The following is a 24,775-nucleotide window of genomic DNA, read 5'->3' as shown; positions in this document are numbered from 1 at the left end:
GAGGAAGTTGAAAGCAGAATCAAACACTATTCTGAATCCTCAAATCTCTGTTATTCTAACCATTCCATAATACTTGCCCAGTGTAGTTCGAAAATTAATTTAGTTAGAACAGGTCCAAATATCAAAAGAATGCTTGAGAGAAAGCAAACAAATTCTGGTATCTGAGGACAAACTTGGAATCTTAAATATTCAGAGACTCGGAAATACATTATTAAACTAGGTTTTAGGTGAACAGTCAGTAATACAGGGAAAACATGTTAAATGTCAAGTCCAAGCAATCAAAAAAGGAGCAAGGATTTCTTAAGTGCATACTTTTCAGAGCTCAGCTTCCGCTATGCAGTACAAAACAGAGCACATCAATGTCAAGAGTGATAACCCTCTCCCTGACCTTCTTCCACTTACTGTTTGCTAAACACTTTCTTGACTCTGCTGTGGCACAAGACAAATATGCTTTACTTACATAATTATATCCATGCCTACAATTACCTCAAATTCTGTCCAAACATCACTGCCACTGCTGGCAGAAAGAAAATCCTTCCTGGCATATCTGACAATGTGAATGCCCATTAGTGTCCATTTTAGAATGCTGAGAACTGGACAGCACAAGAATGTCTTGACAGCTGGACCAAAAGTCATCAAGCTTTCATTTTTCAATTCCTCCCACACTATGCAGCTAACAAGAACATATTATGCTTTACTATATCACAAACATCAAGCTGGAGTGAATTGCTCTTTCCATTTTGATGATGGTGTATATCAAAATCCAAGCTGTCCCTTTCAAAATTTCATGCTTCAGACACTAGCCTAGAAAATATCTTTATCTCAATGAGTAACTGCAGTGAGATCAGATTCTTGTCAACATCTAGTAAGTTGCACAGATATATTGACAGGATCAGGACCTGCTAAATTAAAAATGGCATGTTTATGATTCACACCTGCTTTAACATGGGGAAACAGAAAAGACTTGCACTGAAGAGCTACATTAAAATCCAAATTGCATGAAAGATCTTAAACTGGACCTCTGAAATATAATATGCTACTTGGAAGAATATATTTTATTCTCTGCTAGTCTGATTTTTATATTTTAAATTATTAGATATCTTCATGATAGAGAAGTACTACAAAAGACAGTCAATTGCTCTCTAGTTCCCTTACCAGTGAATCCTTTATTTCAGCTGCCAAGAACCTTCAACACTTGAAAGGACATGATAGAGTGGCTTCAGAAAAGGACATGTTGGTTAAAAGTAAGATTATGTTCTCATACATAGTCCATACTCTTGGTATAGCAGTAAACTAAAAGCTCACAAAATGAGTGATGCTGACCTGTGCCATATATCCTAATTCAGGTTAGTAGAGCTGGATGACACTATAAAAATATTGTTTACATAAAAGAACATTTTTACTGAAAAATCTAATTCTAACCCCTTAAGTTGGAGAGATAGATTAGATAGATAGATAGACAGACAGACAGACAGATAGATAGATAGATAGATACTTATAGGCATTTAAAAAGGTGGCCTAAACCTATATATCAATATTCAGCATACATTCAGTTTTTACTAAAACAAACTTGACTCTAAATGAGAAGACCAAGCAGCATGTGGAGAAAAGCAATTATTTCCAGACTTTTTATTTTTTCATTTGTTTGAATATTAAGGAAAACATTTAAACTACCACTGAATAAATACATGAGGTTTTAAGACCCAGCTTAAAAGATTGGTGGTCACAAATGCAGTGGAATTAAACAGTCACATTTCCAGAAGAAACCATTTGTATAGTTGATTCCTTCATTCATTAGATTAAAAGTAATTAAATAAATGGGATATTTATTCTTCCTACTGTTGTACATACTAGGAATGCAACAAAACACTATTTGATTTGACTTGCTGTTGGTAGTGAAAATAATTATGTTTGGTATTGATTCTAGCACATGCATATGAAGGATTAGTTAAATGATTAATTCTCATCTTTTCCACAGTAACCTGTTGCATATTTTACTGCTTTGTTAACCACAGGTTGCTGCAACCAGTTTAAAAACCTGCAGCCCTTGTGAAATAACAGGAAATGACATAGTAGCCCTCAACAATATTTACAATTCTGTTGTGACTACAGGGAAATTTTTCTAAGGCACTGACCAATTATTTATTTTAATATGAGTTTGTGTATCTGACTTGAAAAACAAAACAAAACCAAAACCCAAACAAATAAAAAAACAAAACCCAAATAACAATGAAACAAAGGAAAAAAAAATCTATGTCATCAATCTGACCATAGCATACAAATCCAGTAGACTACTTAACTTGGGCAAATGAACTTTTACATTCTTAATGTCTAACACAAAAACATCCTAAAGTAAATGACAAAGTTATATTATTTGCCTTAAGACTTGTGTGCTCTTGAAGGCTACAAAGGAAACCTATGCACTGCCTAGATTAGACATAGATTTAGGTTTGCAGGAGCACACTGTCCAGATCCTTCCCATGAAAATAAAGACATTCATAGAAAAAACTTGCAAATGGACAGGGCAAGAGAAAGATATTGTTAAAAGGAAGAAAATGTTTCAAGAAATATAGCTATTCTTATTCAATCATTTGAATCATCTTGAAATATTTACGATTTGAATAAGCTTTTATCAGTGGCTGAAGCTTGGATAAAGTATTTACGAATTTCTATAAATTTACTTCAAAACAATATACAGTGTAGAATGTAGGTGATCAAATGATAGCAAATTAAATATATCTTACTGAAGTAAAGTTTTCCCTACATAGTGATCCAAACTCAGGCATGTTTATAGCATTTACACTGGTGAAATATCTTCTAAATAGAAATACTTCTCCATTTATTCCAAAATATGATACGCAAGTTGTAGAGGCATAGTTTTTATTGTTGGTAAACAATTTAGTAGTGCCTTAAGGACACTCTGTTGCACCTTGTTCCTTAGAATTTCTTCTGGGATGAAGGGAATGTTCCTAAATAAGTCTCACTTTCTAATGCTGTAATGAAGACTTTTTATATAAGAGCATCAAGGTTCTGCAGAATACTGTAATGGTTAGTTTAGAGCAGTTTCAGCTATTACTCTAATTTGTAATTTATGTAAAATTTAAGGCTGGATTAAACACCACTAGGTCCACTTAATGTCTTCTATCCCTGCTGTAGTCTGCTGATGTAGGTTTGGGATTTCAAATTTGGACTCAAGGTGCTGAACAGCTTCTTATTGTCAATTGATATTTCTGTTAGTATCTATAGTAGGAAAACTAATTGTCTTCACTCTAATTCCTAACTGTCTTTCCCCTAGAGAAGTAATTATATCACAGACTCATAGAATATGCTTATTTGGGCGGGACCCAAAAGGATCATCAAAAGTCACACTGTGTGACTGAGAGAATTCTCCAAATGCTTCTTGAGCTCTGTCAGGCTTGGTGCTGTGACCACTGCCCGGGGGAGGCATTCCAGTGCCCAAACACCCTTTGGGTGAAGAATTTTTTGCTGATATCCAACCTACACGTCCCCTGACACAACTTCAGGCCATTCCCTTGGTTCTGTCACTGTCACCACAGAGATCAGTGTCTGTCCCTCCTCTCCCCCTCACAAGGAGCTGTAAGTGAGAGAGGTCTCCCCTCAGTCTCCTCCAGGCTGAACAGACCCAGTGACCTCAGCACGTCCTCACACAGCTTCCCCTCAATGCCCTTCACTGTCCTCACAACCTTCCTTCAGAAACTTTTTAATAGCTTAATGTCATTTTTAGAGTTGATTATACCTGAAAGTTACATCTACAAAGCATTTTATCTAGAAAGAATCAAGGGACAAACAAACAATGCAGGTGTGCAGGGCTAAGAGTTGGATTCAATGATCCCAATGGGTTCCTTATAACTCAGCATATTCTATGAGTCTATGACTATTAATATATTTCTCCTTATTTAATTTTTTTTTTACATTTATTGAAAGTATCTGATGTTCTAACATAGCATTTCACATTGAATGTTTTTTTCCCAGACAGGTGATATTTTTGTGTTTTCTTTATTAACATAACCTATTAGCAAAATGATGTTTTATTCCAAATTTTAGATTGCCTTCTGAACCAAAGGTATTTATTTTTCAGATGCTGCTTCAAATATTAGGTGACCAAACAATCAGAAACTTCAGAATTCATAATCAAACACTAGCAATATCTGCAGAGAAAAGTATTTCCTTCTCTGCTTTTTTCTTGATCTGAAGAGGTGACTGCTCAACGTAAATCTGCAAATTCTTTCTGTGGGAACTTGCTCAGTTTCTACGTTCAGTCACACAGAGAGATGTACTGTACTCCTACTAGCCCTGCAAGAGACCATGTAGCCACAAAAGAAACAAATTCTTTTATTTCCTGTCAGACTACAAAGAGCTCTGAATGCCCAACATTACTGCCTTGACCTGTACTGAGGTGCCCTTCTAAGAAACACTGGCCTTGAAATATTAGCACCACTGAAGTCCAATTGGTGCTTTAACAGAGCACAGTGGGGAAATTGGCAATTAAGAGACAAACAAAAGTATAAATCTAAGTGATTTTACTTGTTAACAGAACAGGGTTTTTTTCAGGAGTTGAGTTGCAGAGAAAATAAAACTGATATAGTAAAATATGAAAATGTTAAATGTTCATTCTATGACTTTCTAGAATTAATGTGTACTTATTTATGCTTCATATGGAATTATACTCTCACTGTAGGTTAAAGAGAAATACTGGAGGAGGAAAAACTGTGGAGGAGGAGTCCCCAGATCAAAAAAAAAACAACAACCAAACTAAAAAACTCTTTCTCAAAATAGTAGATTCTAAAAAATTCCTGCGGAGGTAATATTCCTATTTGCATTCTACATCGCCTCTAGAATTTTGATTGTTTTAAAATAACTCATATAACATACTTGCATAGAAATACTTGAAATGTGCAGGGAATTAAATGAAAACATAGGACTAACTTGTGACTACAGTCATATTCAAATATTCATTATGAGCTGAAAATCTAGTCTTTCAAATTCTTTCAGCTTTATATTTTCTTTACAATTTCCTATTTCAATCCTAAATAGAACTTATTAAAAATCATCCATGTTTATTTACTTATGTGTACTTGTTCAAAACATTGAAAACAACATTACCAGTTTTAGATATTATTCTTGGACTCAATGAAATATAAAAGCTAACTCCATTCTCAAGAAAATTCTTGAATAGCCTTTGAAAAAGGAGAGGATGGTTCAAAAATTATAAGGATTTACTTTGTGACCTTCATTGAAGCACTCATCAGATAGTCGATTCATAATTGTACTTTATTAATAGTAGACTATTCTTAGCAATATCTACTTCCAATTAAAATCACATTAGCTATGTGTAACTATTATTCTATATTATTTTAAGTTTTGGAGAGATGTAATAATACAAAAGTGTTTGAATTAAATATAATTATGGGAGGTAATCCACTATGTTTATAACTCCACAGCTCTGTATTTTAGAATGAAGTTTCTCAGAAAACCTTCAAAAAGTTGATATATAGCAGAATTTGCCATGAAAATTCTTAGGTTATTCTGTTTATACTGCCAATGATTTACCAAGATAAGTGTTGTGTTGTCTTCTAGCTCTGGGATTAAAATATTGGTTTTTTGCAATTATAGCAATTTGTTGAGAGAAAATAATTTGAAGGAAAGAAAATAACGACAAGGCATACACATATCTTCTCTGGTTTTATCCATTTTCAAGCAGGGAAATTCATTCCTACTTTTTTCTTTTTGGTCATCTAAATTTCTGAACTAAGCTGAAATAAGTTAAGAAAACCCACATCAATATTAAAACTCACATTTAAAAAATGCTATTATGAATTCCCAGGTTGATTTGTTATGTGATGCTAATTTGTGAAAGCTGTTTTCCATCAATTTCAAATGTCACTTCATTTTAAATTTCAGTTTATTAGATACCACTTATACAAGGCTTGCTACTCAGGAAAAAAAACAACCAAACAAAAAAAAAACCAAAAACAAACCCCAAACAAGTAAGCAAAAAGAATAATGTTAAACATCTGTTTCCCTTTCTATATGCATGCTTTTCCTGAGTAAGTTTCAAAAAACTAAGAGTCTTACTTTTGTATTCCAGATGAAAACCAGCTGCTGCCACACTAATGTCAGAGTGGAAATGAAGGTAAAGTTGATTGGAGGTGCTATTCAACAATGCTGGCACAGTTGTACCTGGAAAAATAAAAGTTATGGAATAAATTATAGCATGCTGATCCAAGTTTCGTATAGAAAAGACATAAACAGGACTGAATCAGACAGGCTTATTTTCTTCTCATTCTCTTCATGGGAATCAAATATTTTGCTGTATTCTGTCTTGTTTTTCTCCTGAAGTTGCAGGAAATGTTTGATTACAAGCCAAACAATAAGAGGCAATAAGAGTAAGTACAATCAAACAAGATCCCATCATGTTTAGAGGCAGCCTTATTGACTTGGACAGTGTAAAAAGAGATTTAAAGATTAAAAAATCACATAAATAAAAGATTTGGTTATGATGACAAGCTCAACTACCATTTTCCTGTTTCCTCACATTTCTATAAAACCTGCAGTACAGAGCAAAGAAGTCCAGATTTTTTGTGTGTACTTCACACCTTCTTCCCACAATAACATTTCAACCACTTATGCTAATTCAGAGGATATGACCAAAGATGAAGAAACAGGTGCAACACATTAAATAAAACCCCAAAACAACATGTAGCTTTTCATAATTCAAATATCCATAATAAAACTGCTTGCTTTGTGTGTTACACAAGCTTGTCACTAACTCTGGATTCATTCTTTGCCACTAGAATTGCTCAGTCTGACAAACAGTTACTTTATTATCACATGATACCATGTAACTCATATTCTACTGTCTAAAGCCAGAAGACTTACTGAGGCTAAAAATTACATAATTTTCTATGATTACCCTCAAAGACCGTATCAAGTACCTAATAAACTTCAATGGTGGATGCATAAGAAAAATTCTCATTTCCTGTGGGGCATTTTCTGTTTCTAAAGTAACTGTCAGCAGCCTAGGTATAAGTCTGAAATTTGGGCTTAAGAAATGCTGAAAAGAATTATCTTCCTAAGTCTACAATCTAAACTAGGAACTGGTAAATACTTCTAAAAGTGAAAATGAATTAAGCAAAATCTTGATATAACTGGAGGAGCTGAAACATGACAAGCTGGTCTTTAAGGAAGGTGTTTACTGTTTGACACGGAGACTCAAAGTATCCAAATTCAGACAGCACAGAGCAATGACATCACACAATATTACCCTGGAGTACAGAAAACAGTGAAGCATCTCCCTGGAAGAAGGACAATTCTTAGTATCTGTTAAGGAAACCTCCCTGTCTGACCATCCAGACAGGCTGGTCACACTCCCACCACCAGAGACCTTCACAGCAGGGACCAGAGCCCATTCCCAGAGGGCAGCTCCAGTGATCTGATGAGTCCCCGTTTCACTGCCTGCACACCTCACCCTCACAGTCAGATCAGGCCTCCTCACAGATTCCACCCTGGGTCTCCTGCAGCAGATTCTCAAATATCTCATTCCATAAAGTCATTTATTCACAGTGCACTTACACTGAAACAGCTCCAGATGATGCTTCCAGGGAGAATCCCAGCCAGGAAACCTGTGGGCTTTTTCACCCTCACAGTCTCATCACTCACAAAAGTATCTTCTTCCCTACTCCTCAGTTCCTGCCATGTCTTTGAGTGTCCTCTCACCAGGCTGAACTACATTTCCCCAGGCCCTTTGCTGCACAAGGTTCAAGGCTTCTCACCTCTGGCTGCACCACCCAGAGCTCCATGAGCAGCTTGAATTGCAGCTGCTCACACAGCTACCAGCACCAACTGTACTCCTCAACAGTACTGATAAAGAATTTGAAATATATTTAAGGATGTTTAAGGTGTCCTGTAACAATGAGGATGTTAACTCACAATTACTATTACACTTTTTAATGAACAAAAGTCACTCGGCAGTTCTGTTCTTGTTTAGGACCTGGTAACATTTACCACCAGTCTTTTAATTTCTTAAAGGGTGATATTCATTTAGATGAGAAGGCAGATCCTATTGTACTGTGGGAAATAAATGAGGCTGGTTTTTAATTCTCATAATTGCTTCTTTCAATGGAATCATTCAGGATGGCTATCTGTCACTAATGGAAACCCCAGGGACTGATAGTGGTCCCCACACAGTTTCAATATCTTCAGAAATTATTTGCATGGTAGGATTGAAAGCACTCTCACCAAGTTTGCTGGTGACACTGAACTGAGTGGAGGGGCTGACATATCAGAGAGACCTGGAGAGACTGAAAGAGTAGACTAGTAAGAATGGTACGAACTTTAACAGAGACAAGTGCAAAGGCCTGCAGGCCTGTTAGAATAAGCAAAAGAGCCTGCTACAGGCTAGGACTTGTGTAATTGGGGAGCAACTGAAAGGACCTGGGACTGTTGCAGTGGAGAAGCTGAATATGAATCAGCAGTGCACTGCTGCAGCAAAGAAGTCAAATAGGTTCCTGAGCTGCACCCAGAGCAGCATTACTAGCAGAGATAGAGAAGCAATCATACTGCTCCTCTCAGCACTTTGTCAGGCTGTGTGTGGAGTATTGTGTTCCATTCTGGTTCTCACAATGCAAGAAAGACAAGGACAGACTGGAGATGTCCAAAGGAGGACCATAATGATGATAAAAGGCTGGAGAACCTACCCTGTGAGAACAGACCAAAAGGGTTCGGTCTCTTTTTCCTGTAGAAGAGAAGGCTCAGAGGGGACCTTATCACAGTATTCCAGTACCTAAAGGGCTCCTCACTTCACTGGGAGCTGCAAGGATAAGACACGGGGCAAGAGGTCCAAGATGCACGGGGGAATGTTTCATCTTAACATTGGAAAGAATGTTTTTACCATGGGAATCACCACGCCCTGCAGCAACCACTCAGGTGATATGGTAGAGTCTCCATCACTGGAGGTTTTGAAAATTCAACTGGACAGAGTACTGGATAATATCATCTAGGTTTCCTTTCTTACAAAAGGTTGAACTACATGGTCTTGTGAAGTCCTTTCCAGCCTGGATTGTTCTATGATTTTATGATTCTATGATCTAACTGGAATTCTACTGTTCACTTGCTAACCTCTGCCTTTTCTGGGATTGGGAATATGAAGCATGGAAGATATGTTTTAGTGTGGTAACCAGATGTAGTGTCCTAATTGTTTTGGACTTCCTTTACTGTCAATAGAGAGAAATGGTACTTAAAGGGCAGGAGCAGATATCATTGATGACAGCTTAAGAGTAGGTATCTACACTTCATGCTAGAGATGTGTAGATATCTAATGCATGCGTAGATGGATTCCATGGCAGGATACTGGGAGTCTTACAGACTTAACCTTTTGATTGAGAATCTGTACTCCGGAAAATAGGCAGCTCTCCTAGGAGGCAGTAAAAGCATACAAGTTTTGCCTAAAGGCTTATAAAGGAATAAGGACTGATAGGCTTCATACTTAAATATTCCATTACTGTATTATTACAGAAGACTCTATCCCTTTCAACTATCAGCAATGGCAGCAAAGAGTAATGCATCTCATTCCAGAGGTAGACATTACACTCAAATTGTGAAAGTCTGTGTAGCTATCTAAGAAGTGAGGAGGCTGGGGGTAGCCAAGAATCTGGGAGGGGACACAGCCAGGACAGCTGCCCTTAACTGACCAAAGGGATATGCCACACCTTATGGCATTGTGTTAATCAGTAAATTTTTCAGTTGATTCTTTATTTCCTTACTAATCTAGTATGCACCTATACTTCAAAAGTTTGTGAAATCACCAGAGGCAAAAATCCATCTGCTTTAGCTACATCACAATCCGAGCAGTAATCATGAGTCTGGGTTATTATTCATGATCTAATCCCTTTCTGTTTGTTTTACAGAACACACTCTTTCTATTAAAAAGTCTCATATAGAGAGAAAAAATATATGTGCTTGATGTATTTTATACAAATAATTACTGGGGTTTTTTTATATTCCAGTTGTATTAAATCAGTTTGTTCTGTGAGGTCTGGTGAGTTTAGATGAAGATTGAATGCTTCATCTTTTTCATGAGAAAGGCAGGCTAATAAGGATAAGTTAAGTCAAAGCCATCAAGGGAAGCTCCGTGAATGTCAGTACCAATTTATATCCAAGAATGTCTAATATGTGAGGGGCAGGAAAGATAAAAGAAAGGATTTTTTTTGAAAGTATTATCAACCAAATTCCACTAATCAAAGTTAAACATTTTAGTGCCCTATTTTCTTCTGAAAATCTCTTTGAATCTGATTATTGACATCCTTATGCCACCTGAAGTCTCCTCCCAAAAGAAAGAACAATTCATAATGGTATCAGAAATTATGAATATATACTCCTTATCTATATGTGTGAGCAAGTAAAGACATGTTCCCTCACATACATACATGCATATATATATATATATATATATATATATATATTTATATATAAAATTGTATCTTTAATTCACGGCATATCCTAACCTGAAAAGCTCCCAAGACGCGGTGCTGTCATATCTCCACCATCATATATTTCAAGGGAGTCCCAATTATGTTCAGTGGCAAAGCTGATGACCTGGATCTATAAAACAGGACCAAAGAACTTCTTTAGGCCAACAAGCCATGTGCATCTTTAAATGCTCTAAAACCAGCAAAATGAAAAAAGAACGTGTAGCAAAGAAAATAAAAATAAGAGATCCAAACAAAAGACACATCAATGAAAGGAATGTAAATGAAAAATCAATATTCACTTTTTGCATTGTGGTAACTCTTAGAAAATATGACATGAGGTAAGTAAGAAGGATTTTGCACATGTGTTGCATCATTTTGAATAATTACTCAAAGTGTAAATGAGCAGATAATCAAGATAGCTGCAGCACTCTCAAGGGACTCAGTAATACCCTGGCAGATAGAAAGAGTTGGTATTTGCATATCAGATTGAAGGATCATGACCTGCTTTCAATATACTACACAATTAAAACAGAAAACTGCTTGTTAATCACTTCTCATTCATACCCCTATGTGAAAAAAAGTAACATAAATAAAGCTAACCAAAAAACAATAATGAGAAATCCGAAGCACTAATATTTTAAGTATCCCACTCCCCAATTATAGGATTACAAATTTATGAAATTTTTAGAGAAATAAACAAACAAAGTACTTAATATTCCATGCTTGACAGAATACAGACTTGCCTGAATACCTGATCCCTCAGTCACTATGATTTTCCACACACAATTCAAGCTGTTACCATAAGGTTCAGGGTAACCTGGTGAAAGAATAGTACCTCTGCGCTCAGTAAAATTCCCACTGCATGGCACTGAAAGAAAGTATTAGCACAAATCATTACACAACTTAAACCACTTTAGAGAACAGAAACGTAATAATAATTTTACTAAGATCAAGATAATTATAATAATCTGCTTTTGTAGCATAAACACATAGACATGAAGCAATCATCTGAACTTAGAATGCACCTTATCTAAAATATATCAATGATATCCCACATAAGATACAACCTGCCCGAATAAACAATTTAGAAATGAACTTCATTTTGCATGTGCACAGCCTAGAACAGCACAACAACCGAGGCTTATTGTATCTTACTTAGAGTAACAACAAACTGCAAAGACATAACATTAAACACAATCATGATGGACAGAAATCATGTGAATTTACCCACAGCCCAAGATAGTTCCAATATTGAATCTAGTGTATAAAGTTGTGTAGAACATTGAATATTTTTTAGTGTATACACATTTAGTTCTTTAAAGTTCAGGAAAACAGAACAACAACAAACACCCAAAACCCCCAAAAAACAAACAAAAAAAAAAAACAAACCAAAAAAACCCATAAAAACAGAACAAAAACCACACCAAACGGATATGCAGAAAATAGGATACCTGCATTTATTTTTAGAACACTCTAATTAAGGCTAGAATAAATTCCTAGGAATAGCAACTTTTGAATAAAAATCCAAATAGGGAGAAGGTAAAAATATTTCAAGGTTTACAAAAAAAACTTTAGTGCTAAACATTATTTCAGCGCAGGTCTATTGACAGACTAAAGAACATTAGTTATAATTAAAAATGCTATCATCATTCAATGCACACTATGCTTTTGCTTGAAAAAAGAAATCATTATCCTATGTGTGATAGAAATACACAAGCACTGTGTTATGAAACAGGTAAAGACACTTCTAGAGAATTAAATTCTGTCTTCTATTTCAAGCTATAGATAAGTCATGAAAATAATGACTGTACAAGAAAATGTGCATCACACTTGTTCATATAATCTAAGTCATTATATGAAACAATATACTGCCTATGAGCCAACTGGTACTCAATTATTTCTTGATATGGAAAACTGCTCTTTTAAATTGGGCATGACTGATATTAATCGAAGGAGAGTGAATATATGGGTTAAATACTATTTTCTGAAACAATTCCTGAATCCTTAATTCAGAGACATGTGACAGAACAGACAATGTAAATGTAATTGCTTACCTACACAGCTCGGTACTGTGTCATTCCACTGAGCTAAGGCATTTGGTACAGACTGACATCGGATGGCTTTTGAGCCTTGTAGCAGATAGCCAGGACTACACTCAAACCGAACAACAGAGCCTGCTGAAAACTCAGAGCCGATTCTCCTTCCATACCTAGGCTCTGGAACTGAGCTACACTGTGTATCGCTTGTGCGTGGAACAGCTGTGTACAGAGAGAAAAATATAAAGTCATGAACACAAATGACAGTCATAATAAAAAAACCAGGCTAGTAAAAATGCTGATTGTTTCTTATAGGACAGAGCTTAATTCATGTTACTTGCTCTGCTTCTGTATTCTCAAAGAATGGACTAATGCTTTCATGGCTATTAGCTGGAATGTGGTTTTGGGCTGTGCCCGTGTACAGTCATATGAGTGCCGTGGCAGCTCAGAGACATTTTGACTTTGGATGCACAGCTTCAGGCATGAGAAGATCACTGGGTGTTTCTGTGGGCCTCTTCAATGACAGAATACTACATCTACCTCCTACTTCATTTAATAAATATGGAGCCTTTAGCTTCTCACTAGAACTTTCTCATTAGAAGCCCAGAAAAATTTTATGGTGTAGCTAATCAGATATACAGAAAGCATAATAACTTACAAAATTATTTTTACCAACAATTATTTTTACCAGTAATGTCTGGGAATTCATAAATCTGATGTGATACAAGAACAGTTAAAAGACTGCAAGCAATATATAAAGAGCAAAATAATAACATTCATTAGAAGTTTGTGGGATAGTTTTACCTTTGGCTTCATTATTTATAAACACTTCTTGATAACAGGCATTTTTTATGTCTACTGACTTTTGCTATTGTGCCTGTTGCTCATATATAGAACTTGCTCTTACTACATATCATTTTGCAGTTAGCTAGTAAATGCTAATTTAAAAACAAACTATTTATATAGAAATGACAGTGTGCAATATCATCTATGTTTTACAGTATAATAAAATAAAGGTAAATTAAAAATAATCTTATTAAATATATGAAATTTTTCTGTGTGAGCAGCATGTTCAAAAGCTTTGTTTCATCAGCTTTGTTTGTTCAAGAATTAGTTTTAGAGTGACACTGCATCTAGATATGAATAAGTAACACCACAAAAATTGTCTGCCATTTAGTCCTTAAGTAAATGACACAAAATGGCACCAGGAAGGAGAAAAGAAAAAAAGAAGGTGAGTGTTACACTTTACTCCTGGAAGATTTCCAATCATGGTGCTTCTGGCTCACTAATGTAAACGGAATCATAGCTCTATTTAGTTTTATTTTACAGCATTATGTTTAAATTCCTTTGCAGACCTGTAAGAATGAAAAAGTTTCTATCTGTTCATGGGCACAACTGTACACACCCCCACCACACCTGCTCAGCTACCCTGGTCGCCAAGTAAAAGACAGGGTGTATAGAGCTTATACACACTTATTTTAATATTGATAACTTTACACTCATCCTATTTTTTGTACTGTCATTTGCTCCATTCAGAATCATAATTAAGCTTTAAGTACTTGTAAATGCTCTAAAAATTAACATTTCCTAACAAGTAATTGAAACAGTAATTGAAATCAATTTTATCTTAAATCTAGCATTTAACATGCAACACATTTTAGCAGAACAATGAAAGTTGTCATTTATGGTTACATTATGTTCTACCAGTTTAAGCATTGCTACCATATATAACAGTTAGGCTTGCCCAATTATTACTGAATGTAGAGAAAAGCTTTTTCTAAAAAGATTCAGAAATAATTATTACCATCAATAATAGAAAAATACATTCTCTTTTTTATAATATGCAATGAATTGATTAGTCAGAAAAAAATGAGACAAATTGTAATATGTATTTTTCTTCTAAATTAGTATGTTGGTTGGTTGCAGATTTTAACCTTGAAAGCTACATAAAGTTGTAAAATGTACTCAGGATATAAAGAACGGTCAGAGGTAAACTAGCATACTCCTGGGTAAATGCACAATATGGCAAAACAAAAGCAAATCCATTTTATTATGTTTTTAAAAATATTTAAACACCTTACACAGTTTAAACAAACAACTTACCTTTCAGCAAATTTAATACACCTGCCTTTGTTCAAATAAATAGGAATTTGTCATTAAGTTCTCAACAGGACCTCAGTATCACACAGATGCTCTATGAAACTTGTTCCTGCATGCAGTTCTAACCCTGTCAGGAAACCCTTCTGCACTTGTGGAAGGAAAATGATGAAACCACAGTTCAAGGATTTCACAGTCACAGTTCTTCCTGATGATAACCTGCAGGTCAGATGCAGACTGCCAGGTCAATTCAGCTGACCCAGCTTGCTCTTTTTTGCTCTTTTATTTGGACTAACAGCCTATATGCTTGGCACTGCAACTTCTGACATGTAATTCAGCATTATCCATCCCTTGGTCAGGCCTCCTTGTTCAAATGGGCATTTTGGTCATGAGAAAAATAATTCACAATTATGTGACAGAAAAGGGCTCAGTATATTCTTGTGGACAAAGCAGTTTATATTCAGTAAATTAAAACTTAATTATGTTTAATTTGTTACCAATTTTACACAAGCTTCTGATCACTGATTCAGGAACTAAAAAGAAAGAGGACACAAAAAATAAATCAAGTTAATTAAACAGTTTTACTTCATTCTCATCAGGCTCAGGTTCAACTTCAAACACCTGTCTTCTCCTGCTTTTTCTCTACTTCTTGTGTCCATCTTTGTTGTACCAATGAGATGAGAGGCAGCACGGGAGGTTGGGGTACGTGCTTTCTTTTTGCTTTTCCTCACCTCCTCAAACAATCTATTTAGCATTTTACTCATCTTTCTCCTCCTTTTTGCTTCTTCAGGTTTCCATATCACCCTCTTTCTGAATGTTTTTCCTCTAGCATGGGTCATCCATGGGCTACAGTCCCTCAAAGATGTCTCCTAGTGCAGAATAGTACTTTCACAGGCTGCCAAGCCCTCTGGGGTGTTCTCCCTCCAGCAGGTGTGCTCCACAGGCCACAGCCCCTTTAGCAGTACAAGCCTTTAGCAGGGAGTGCCTCTTTCCAAGAGCACCTCCAACAATCCCTCCAGCAGCATCTCCAGCAGCACCTCTGCCCCAGAGCAGTTGTCACTCTCAAACATTTCTGAGGCACCACACGTAACTCTGACTAGTGGGAATGTAGGCACGTGAGAGGTGGCTCATAGCAGCTCCACAGGATGCTGTTTGTGAATGGCTCATGGTGGCTCAAGGCCTCCTCCCACACAGGCCACCACCTCAGCCACATGCTAGTTAAACTTTTAGCTTCTCACTTGTCCAAAGCTTTTCTCTCTTACCTAAGAGGCTACATGAACTGACTGAAAATTTCAGCATTGCTCCTGGAGTACTTTCCATTCATTGTGTGAAAGAAGGTCTTGCTCAGCTTCCTATGGGAATACTATATTTCCCTATGTATTTTTTCACTCAAATTTTTAAAAGACAGTAAACTATAGAAAAAAAATCCTTCCTGTTTCTCTAACCCTTGCCTAGCAACCACATCTGGAGAATACCTACAACAGATGTGCAGGCAAAGGACACTTTTAAAGTCAGATTTAAGAACATCCTATAACTTTCAGTAACAGTAAGAGTAATAAGTTGGGAAATTTATTTACATGCACTAGTAATCTACACTTTTTTTGTGTAACTAGACCTTTTAGCACCTCTCAACACAGAATGCTAGATCATGTGGTTTCATTATATTATTCCCTTATGAAAGTTATTTTCCTGTGAGCAAGCTATCTCTGACATGATAGCAACTGTAAGGGCAGTTTAGTAGTAGTTTACTCTTGAATTAGTTCACATACCAGAAATACCTTTTCAGACTAAAAGCTGACATTTTACTGAGATCAGCCCTGACAGCCAGAAACATCCATGGCTGCAGTTGTATCAAATTATTCTATTGCCAGCAAGAAACACTCAATGACATTTAAAATTGACATTTTGCTCAGTTTTTCATGAGTTTTACTAATACTCTGTTAATGGTTACTGTGAGACAAGAAATGCTAAAGATAGAAAATCACAATTTTTTTAATCCCCCTCTCCCCCTCCCTCCCCTCTTTGGTTTTAAAAGGAACTGCCTTAAGAAAAGATGCAATGCAAGCTATAGATAACAACAAAGTAAGGTAGTTCCTTACTTCCTCACACTGCTTAAAATGGGATTCAAACGGTTCATGCAAAAACTTAGCATAGTTTCTAATGTCTATAAAAAGTTAGGGAAAAAAGGTCTGTTTCTTTAAAAGGTGACACAACTGACAGCTCAGCTGAAATGCCTCCAAGATTATTTCAGTTGGAGGAGACCAACAGCAATCATCCAACTGCCTTTCCAATTCAGGACTGACCAAGTTAAAACATGTTATTAAGGGCATTTTTCAAATACCTCTTCAACACTGACAGGCTCAGGGCATCAATCACCTCTCCAGGATGTCTGTTTTAAAGCAGGACATAAAGTGTTGTGGTAGCACATATAAAAAGTAATACTAACAGACTTAGTTCTGCTCTCTAATTACATTTAGCAGACAATGTGTGACTGAGCATTTTATTTTTGTCACAAATTAGATCAAATTGATTGTTAAAGCCACAATCTTCTTTTACTCTTATTTTTGTCTTGTCTTCTTCATCCTAATATACTAACTTTCTTAATAATTCTCTTTAAAATATTAAAAGACTTAATAAACTAGTTCATGTATTGTGTAACAAGTAAAGAAGATAAATATTAAAACCCCATCAATATTTGGATTGTAGGAAGGCAATTACTTTTTAAGGAAGGAACTTTGCACTGCTGCAGCCTGAGTTATAAAAAATAGAGGCTCTTGTTTCTTAGGTGATGTCATAGCAGGAAGACAAGCATAAAAAAGCCTGAAAAAAAATCCCAGTCTTCTTACACGTGATTGTTCTTAGCATATATCAACATACCTGATTCGAATATTTTGGAAGACTCAATATCTATTTAGTCTCTTATTACAGACACTCTTTTCCTATTGCATTAATTACAAGGAAATGTGATCATCTGAGAAAAGAAGTTAAGTCATAGATGACATATCCAGATTAAAAAAAGTTTTTGAGAAAGTGGCATCACAAAAGCCATTAAAACTGAATCAGAAGCTAAAGCCCCTATCTGTGGGTTGCTCAAACCAGAAAGAATGTGAAATAAGGCAAGCAATAGCTTTTTCTCCCTTGAGCCTTCCTTTTAGCTTTTACCTATAGTGTTGTCAACCTAGACTTCTCAAGCTGTGTCAGAAAGGTATTCCATTTTCTATAGTAATTATCCTCCATTTTTCAGTAAATGTTTCATACCACTGTGAAACAAAATTGAAATCAGCCCAGTGGAAAAGTGAACAGGGAAGAAGGTCAACCTGGAATAGAGGGCAATAAATAAAATGATTGACTTTGCAGACCAGATTACTGTGTTCAGTGTGAGAGTGGATGTCATTTCTAAAGTATTTAAGAGGCTAGCAAGCAGATGGTCATTGGAAGTATGATCATATGCTTTGTAAGAGGAAAAAAAATCTCAAAAAGATAGAGTTTATTAAATACCACTAACTCATTAACCAATATATGCATATATATATAATTATATTTAGTAAAGCTCTTAAGATATGTTTTAAAATATATTAAAATCCCATGGCATTTAAATAGCTTCATGATTTTTCTGAGACAAATAAAACGAATTTTTCTGTCTCATTTTGCTCCTATTTGTTAAAATCTATTTCTTACAGTTAATAAAAGTATAAATGTCTGAAATTAGGCATAGCATTGTGCTCCCTTGGAAACTCCCTGATCAATAGCACTCTATGTGTGTATATATACAGCTAATAGAATCATGGGGTTATATCGCTATGAATTCTTCAAAAGCAGTAAAAAGTAACACTTCAGTCTTAACAACGACAGAAATATATCATTCATATGCAAATGGATAAGAACCCAAATGCTGAAAGCTCTTTTCTAACTCCTAAGTTTATAGACCTCTTTTACAGGTAATTTTCGATAAGTTTTAATGCAAGTGTATGTAAGATACTTTTGATGTGTAACAGTATCAATATCCAAGGGAGAATGTGCAGTCATGGTGATATCTTTCTATAAACACAGGAGTCAGAAGGCTTTACAATCAGTCCTACCAAGCTTCTTTAAACTGTGGAAATATTCTTGAGGTGAGACAGTTCTTTCAATTTATTTGTTGTGTCAAACTAGGACACCAGAACTTTTACGCTTCACTTTCATAAAGATGTGCAGTGAGTGTCTCATTAAGCTTACTGGGTGTGTATGCAATACCTCTAGTGAGCTGCCCAGAAGTCAGTCCCTTTGGGACTGCATTTGTTCCCTTACAGGCAGTGAATCTGTAAGCAATGCTCCCGGTGTCACCAGGCTGCATTCAAGACTCATGGATCAGCCAAGCGTACTCAGCCGCTCAGCAGAATGCTAACAGACTTGGCCATGCTGTGACATTCTTGCATTTCAGCTGCAGCGTGCAGACATGCACAAAATGTCTCCCAAAGTTCAGCTGGGTCAGAAGCAGACCAGCAAGTCTCCCACCCACACTTCAGTACTGAAATTGATGGTCTCTGCCACAGCAATTTTCTCTCCGAGCTCCTCAAGACAGAATCCTTAGCAGCCTGAACAACAGCTCTTGAAAAATCAACTGGGAATACTGAGAAAGACTAATACAATTAAGCACATTCCTAAACCCCTTGAGCTCACTCAGCAGTAAGGGAGCAACAGATTGGCAACTACTGAGACATGCCCAAGTCTCTGGGGCAAGAGAGGATAAACACAGACAAGTGCTGTTAGAAAGCCAGTCTGCCAGCAGAAGTCCCTGATCTCTGGAAAAAGGTTAAGACTACACTCACATTTAAAGCAATGCATTAAGGCTTATGCAGAATTAAAAATCATACAGTTCAGGAAATTGGTACCAGTGTCTTCCACCACAAGCAGACATGTTTACCTTGGTAAACAAAGTGAAACCCCCTGGCTGATGCCCCGCTCTTAGCACTGAATCGCAGAAGAATTTGATTAGATGTAGCCAAAGGCAATGTCTCTCCTACAAGTGGAAACAGAAAATAAATACACAAACCAGAAACAACGGTTATAGCTCTTCAATGCATAATTAAATATGCTGTTAAAACACACAGTTTCATGTTTTCCTCTATAGCTAAAGAAAACATAAATAACAATGCACAAAATTAAATTTGCCATTGCCAGAATAAAAAGACAAGAGAAACCTTCTGGAATTTACTGCAGCAGCTGGAACTAGAGCTCCAAGAAACTACATGACAAGAATCCTACTGCTGCTTGGGTCCAAAATTATTAGAAGACTTTTTAGTTAACTCTTTTCTGTGACTGTTTTGCCTTGCAAAACACATTAATCAAATGAAAGTATTTGAAATGCCACAGGAATCTCCATGGAATGTTTACCATTTCAAGACTAAAACAGAGAGAGCAAACTCATGACTTGTTTTATGTAGTGGATTCAATAAATATGTGGTCGCACGTGAACCATATTACATTATTAACTTTCTTATGGCATTGCAAATTTTATTTCTGATTTGAGGATTAATAAAAATATTTAATATACTTTATCTCCATTCCTGGCATATTTGTCATGAGTCATTACAAAAGTTCAATAATGAAACACTATAGACAAAATTGCACTAGATCTACAACAATTCCACTGCATATGACTACTGTTTTTATTCTCTCTGTACTGTATGAACCCTAATTTTATGAAATTCTTCAGAAATGAATGATGATTTAAAACATCATCTATAACTAAGTATCTAAGTCTTTCACGTTGATTAATTTTATATTATTGCAACTAGAGATTCCATGTAGGAGAATCCTATCCTGAATCAATAAAAATCAGATATGCCACAAGTAATAAAAAAACCCCAGAAGTTTAAATACTATAAATCAAATAGATATGTTACATTCTGTCCTACTAAGTATTTATCCAATTATTCAAAGTAAAAACCAAGAAGCCAAAAATAGCCCTGTGTGCAAAAATATTAAACCAACATATAAACTCTCCAAATTACTAGAAATGCTTAACAAAACACATTAATAGCTGCAGAAATATAAAAAAATATACTTACATATCACTGAAGATGAACACATTCATTATATATGCACACATTGGAAATTTGACCATGTTGCAATCCATATAAGCTTAATTATGTTTTCACAGGGTCAACATTTTGCTGTAGTTACCTGAATGCAACAGCTGGCCTGCTTTTAGTCTAAGTGCATGTTTGCATACATTTTGTAAATACAAGTAATTTGTGTAAATTAGCCATTCAGAATATGTAGATGTGTATTTCAAAAGGTTTAGGGGCAGAGAAGAGAATTATACCATCCAATCTGCCCTCTTACATTGCAATCTGAGAACTTCATTCAACTTTTTCTACACCCACCCCAGGATCAGTTCCTGCCTAAGCATATGTTCCAGAATAATGTCTTGATTCAAAGATTTAGAAGGGTATTCCACTTCCCTTAGCCTCCTGTTTAAATAATTTTATTTCCCAAGTAAATTTATACCATTCTCCTGATTAATTTTTCCCATATGGAGCTGTGTAAGAGATGTATACTTCTTTATTATTTACCTGAGTGAGATCCAGACAGAGAACTAAGAAGTCTAGCCTGAGAGTTTTCTCCATCAAATAATTCTGCCACATCATTCAAAGCTGTCTGAAAATAGGCAAATTGTCCAAACACAACTAAATTAAAAAAAAAAAAAAATTTAAAAGAAAGGATAGACAGGAAAAAAAATAAAAAAGAGGAGATAAAAGAAGAACTTAGTTTTCAAAATTGAATTTAAGGATGTATTTCTGTTTGTCTTATTTATTAATTAATTCCTGTACAAACTTTTCCAACTTATATAATTGTCTAATGTGATAAAACAGTTGCATTATATTTACATGCAAGGATATTTTTTTTGTTTTCACTATTTCCATAATTTAATTAAAAGCAAATTTATTAAATCATGCTTTCACCAAAACTGTGACCTCCAGTCAAACAAGTCTTGTTGTTGAGGTACCTATGAAAATAAGAAAATGGAATATCCCAACAGAAAGGTTTGTACCAAAATTACATTGCCAAATATGGCAACCATTAAGGATCATCTATTATCACATAGGATTAGTTGTTTACCTGGCTTTAATCTGAGGAATTTTTTTTAAACTTACTAATTTGTCAAATATTTAAATTTCCATTAGTACTTAATTTCTCTGAATGCTATAAAAACAGATCAAATATTAAAAAATACCAGTGTGTTACCAGCTTTTAAATATTGCTACACTTAATATGCACTTCACCTGTACATGATTTAAAGTACATTAATAAATTATTTAATATTACATCTCACTAAATATCGAATAGTTCCCCAAATTCAAATATCATCTAGCAATAGAAATATGAAATAAAACCAAGTCAATAAAAATATTATTTTGTCATTCTAGCCATCTATATTTTGTTTACAGCTGCATCCTTACAGGTTTCATTGTACACAAAAAGTACCAAATGCATTATGTTGTTGTGAATTAAGCCTTTTGGTAAATAAGTAGTAAAATGAATCTTGTCTGGACTTAGGAAAAACCTGCTTTGCAGGAAACTACACCAAACATACAATTGCTTGAGTTTTAGAGACTCTTTCCAAGTATTTAGACACATTGGAATAATCAGTTTTGTGATTTTTCACAAGCATTTCTGGTACTTTCATGAAGAATTGCTTCCACTGTATGTCTTAAACAAATGTAATTCCACTCATCTTACCCTTTTCATAACATGAAAGACAAAAAGTTAGAAAGTAATAGGAATATTAGAGCTTTTTTCCTGACATCTGATTTTACTCTGCAGGAAGCATGAATGAATGATTATCCTATGATGATGAATAATGTAAACAATGAAGGTATTCAGGATATGCTCAGATAGCAAAGATAGATGTCTTATCTGAAGTCTGTTGGTTACTCTAGGGAGAAGTAAAAGGTTAAAATCCTAGAACCATTTTCCACGTCAGTAATACATTTAGTTTTATAAGTAATTTGCAATACAATGTAAACCTAAGGTCATTACTCCAAATAAAGGACATTTAAACATGGACAGTGATAATGATTGACAATGTAGGACAATGATAATGATTGATAAATCAATAGAAGAAATTCTTACCAAATTCTTTAGGGACAGTTATTGAGTAATGGCAAGTCTGTCCAGCAGTGTAATTGTGAGGATAATTTGGTGATAAAACCACTCCCTCTGATCCAGTATACTGCCCTCCACACGGTGCTGGAAACAAATACAGAGAAACATGTTACATTAATTAGAGCTGTCTATATCAGTTGCATCTGAAAAAAAAATCTAAGGATCACAAAATGACACTTTACTGATTTTGCTTTTGTTTGGTTTACCTGTTCTGAAATATCTAGTGTTCTTTCTCAAGACATAATTTAATTATAATATCTTGAAAATTAGAATTCATGAAAGTTTTACTTGACTACAAGTACTCACATAGAACTGGAAATACAATTTATTTAAGTGAAAGATACTGTAAACACAGGCTTTAGGTTGGGTTTTCATTTAAACATCTGTTTATATCTATCCATGTTAAAAACAGGTCAGGAAAATATATGGCATTGCATTAAAAATGGCACCAAGGAATACATAGATATGCTTATATTTCTCTACAAAATGACAAAAATTCTGCTTTGTGAAAGTATTGCTTGAATTGCTTTATTTTCATATCTTACTAGATGATTAGGAAAATTGCACATTAGGTTATACATACCAAAAAATCTTTGGCTTCATACATATGCAAAAAATAAAGGCAACAGAAAGTTGAGAGAAACTTTTTAGAGCTACAGAAGTTAGAAGGCATATTTAAGAATAGCGGAGCTCAAATCCCCAAGACAAATCAACATTTACATGAGCAGTAGTTCTGTCTGTATTACGAGAAAAACAATGAACAGTGCATGCATGGCATGTTCCTCCATGTGTAGGCTGTAAATGTGGCATATTAAGGGACAGATGGAGGGGCTATTTTCAAGTTCTCAATACCTCCTTGTGCTGGATATTTTGTAAATAGATTTCTATACACTGAAAACAAAGTATTGCTGTTACTCTTCTCGCATTTTGGAAAATCCTGGCTTCCTATCAAAATCTTCATTAAAATCTAAGTCTTGTATTAAATTAGTTACATGCAATTCAGTTCTTTTTATTGTGAGAAATGATTTCATATAAAACAATAGTTTTCACCAGGATAACAGATTGCTGTAAGAAGTTATCTTACCCAAGAAACCAATAATGAAATTATTTTCTAAATAAATGGATAAATAAGGTTATTTTAAAATAGCAGGGTCACAATAATTAGCTTTTAAGCAATGAAGACATCATTCCACTATAAAACACAAAATAAATCAATGTTACCCTGCTGTGGGCACCTTGCATAAAGCAGAGTACATACAACCTAACAGCTTCCTGGAAACTGACTCAGAGGAGGAGCTATGGCCCAGGTGACAGCAGGGTCACTGCTGAGGGGCTGTGAAAAGGCTCTTTAACCAAATCCTGGCTCTGCAGACCTGGCTCAGGTGCTGTGGAGCTCTGCCTAGTGAGTGAGCCTGTGCTTTGGACATGCTTGGCTCTTAGCCCTTGCTGAGCAGATCTGTTCTTGCTCCTCCCTAACAGGTCTTTAAAACATGCTTGAAATATCTGCACAAGTCTGACTTATACAAAAAGGCAGCAATTAATACTACAAATCCATGTCTTCTCTTAGCTGCTCATATGAATTATTCAAAAATCCAATGTAATGATAGATGATGAGAAGTTTGATCTATCAGTAGGCAGAGCAGGATTATGTGGCTGAGGTGAAACTCAAATATCACAAGGAATTAGTTCGTGGCATGAATTTAAAATCTTCATTCTTTTCTTCTCTTCTTGCTTTGAGAATATCAGAAATTATGCTACAAAGTCTGTTTACCCCATGAAATTCTCAAGTCATGCACATTTTATTGCAATGAAAGTGTATCACACTTAATGTAAAACAAACTCTAAAGTTATGGAGTTATAGAAACATTTCTTTCTAAATTGTGTTTTTCTATAATTAAAATCTAAAATTTTGAAGGAGATTATTTTGAATTATTTTGAATTAAATTGTGAAGATTATTTTTCAACATAAATAAATTAGTATTTTATGGACTTTATTAACTA

General features: G+C 35.2%; 1 protein-coding gene across 2 annotated transcripts in view; it reads right to left on the bottom strand.

Annotated features, from left to right (window-relative positions):
• CSMD1 (CUB and Sushi multiple domains 1) overlaps positions 1-24,775 on the bottom strand; it is a 1,074,724-nt gene that overhangs the window by 134,383 nt on the left and 915,566 nt on the right. For both annotated transcript variants that reach the window (XM_064707609.1, XM_064707608.1), the window contains exons 31-37: positions 22,742-22,858; positions 21,181-21,294; positions 19,527-19,622; positions 12,545-12,748; positions 11,234-11,358; positions 10,524-10,620; positions 6,097-6,201 (exon numbers count right to left, since the gene is read on the bottom strand). In XM_064707609.1, coding sequence (XP_064563679.1) covers positions 6,097-6,201; positions 10,524-10,620; positions 11,234-11,358; positions 12,545-12,748; positions 19,527-19,622; positions 21,181-21,294; positions 22,742-22,858 — 858 coding nt within the window. The remainder of the gene's footprint in view (positions 1-6,096; positions 6,202-10,523; positions 10,621-11,233; positions 11,359-12,544; positions 12,749-19,526; positions 19,623-21,180; positions 21,295-22,741; positions 22,859-24,775) is intronic.

The sequence above is a fragment of the Zonotrichia leucophrys genome, chromosome 3 (genome assembly GCF_028769735.1).
Source record: "Zonotrichia leucophrys gambelii isolate GWCS_2022_RI chromosome 3, RI_Zleu_2.0, whole genome shotgun sequence".
NCBI lineage: Eukaryota > Metazoa > Chordata > Aves > Passeriformes > Passerellidae > Zonotrichia > Zonotrichia leucophrys.
This window is presented reverse-complemented; position numbering and strand designations above follow the sequence as displayed.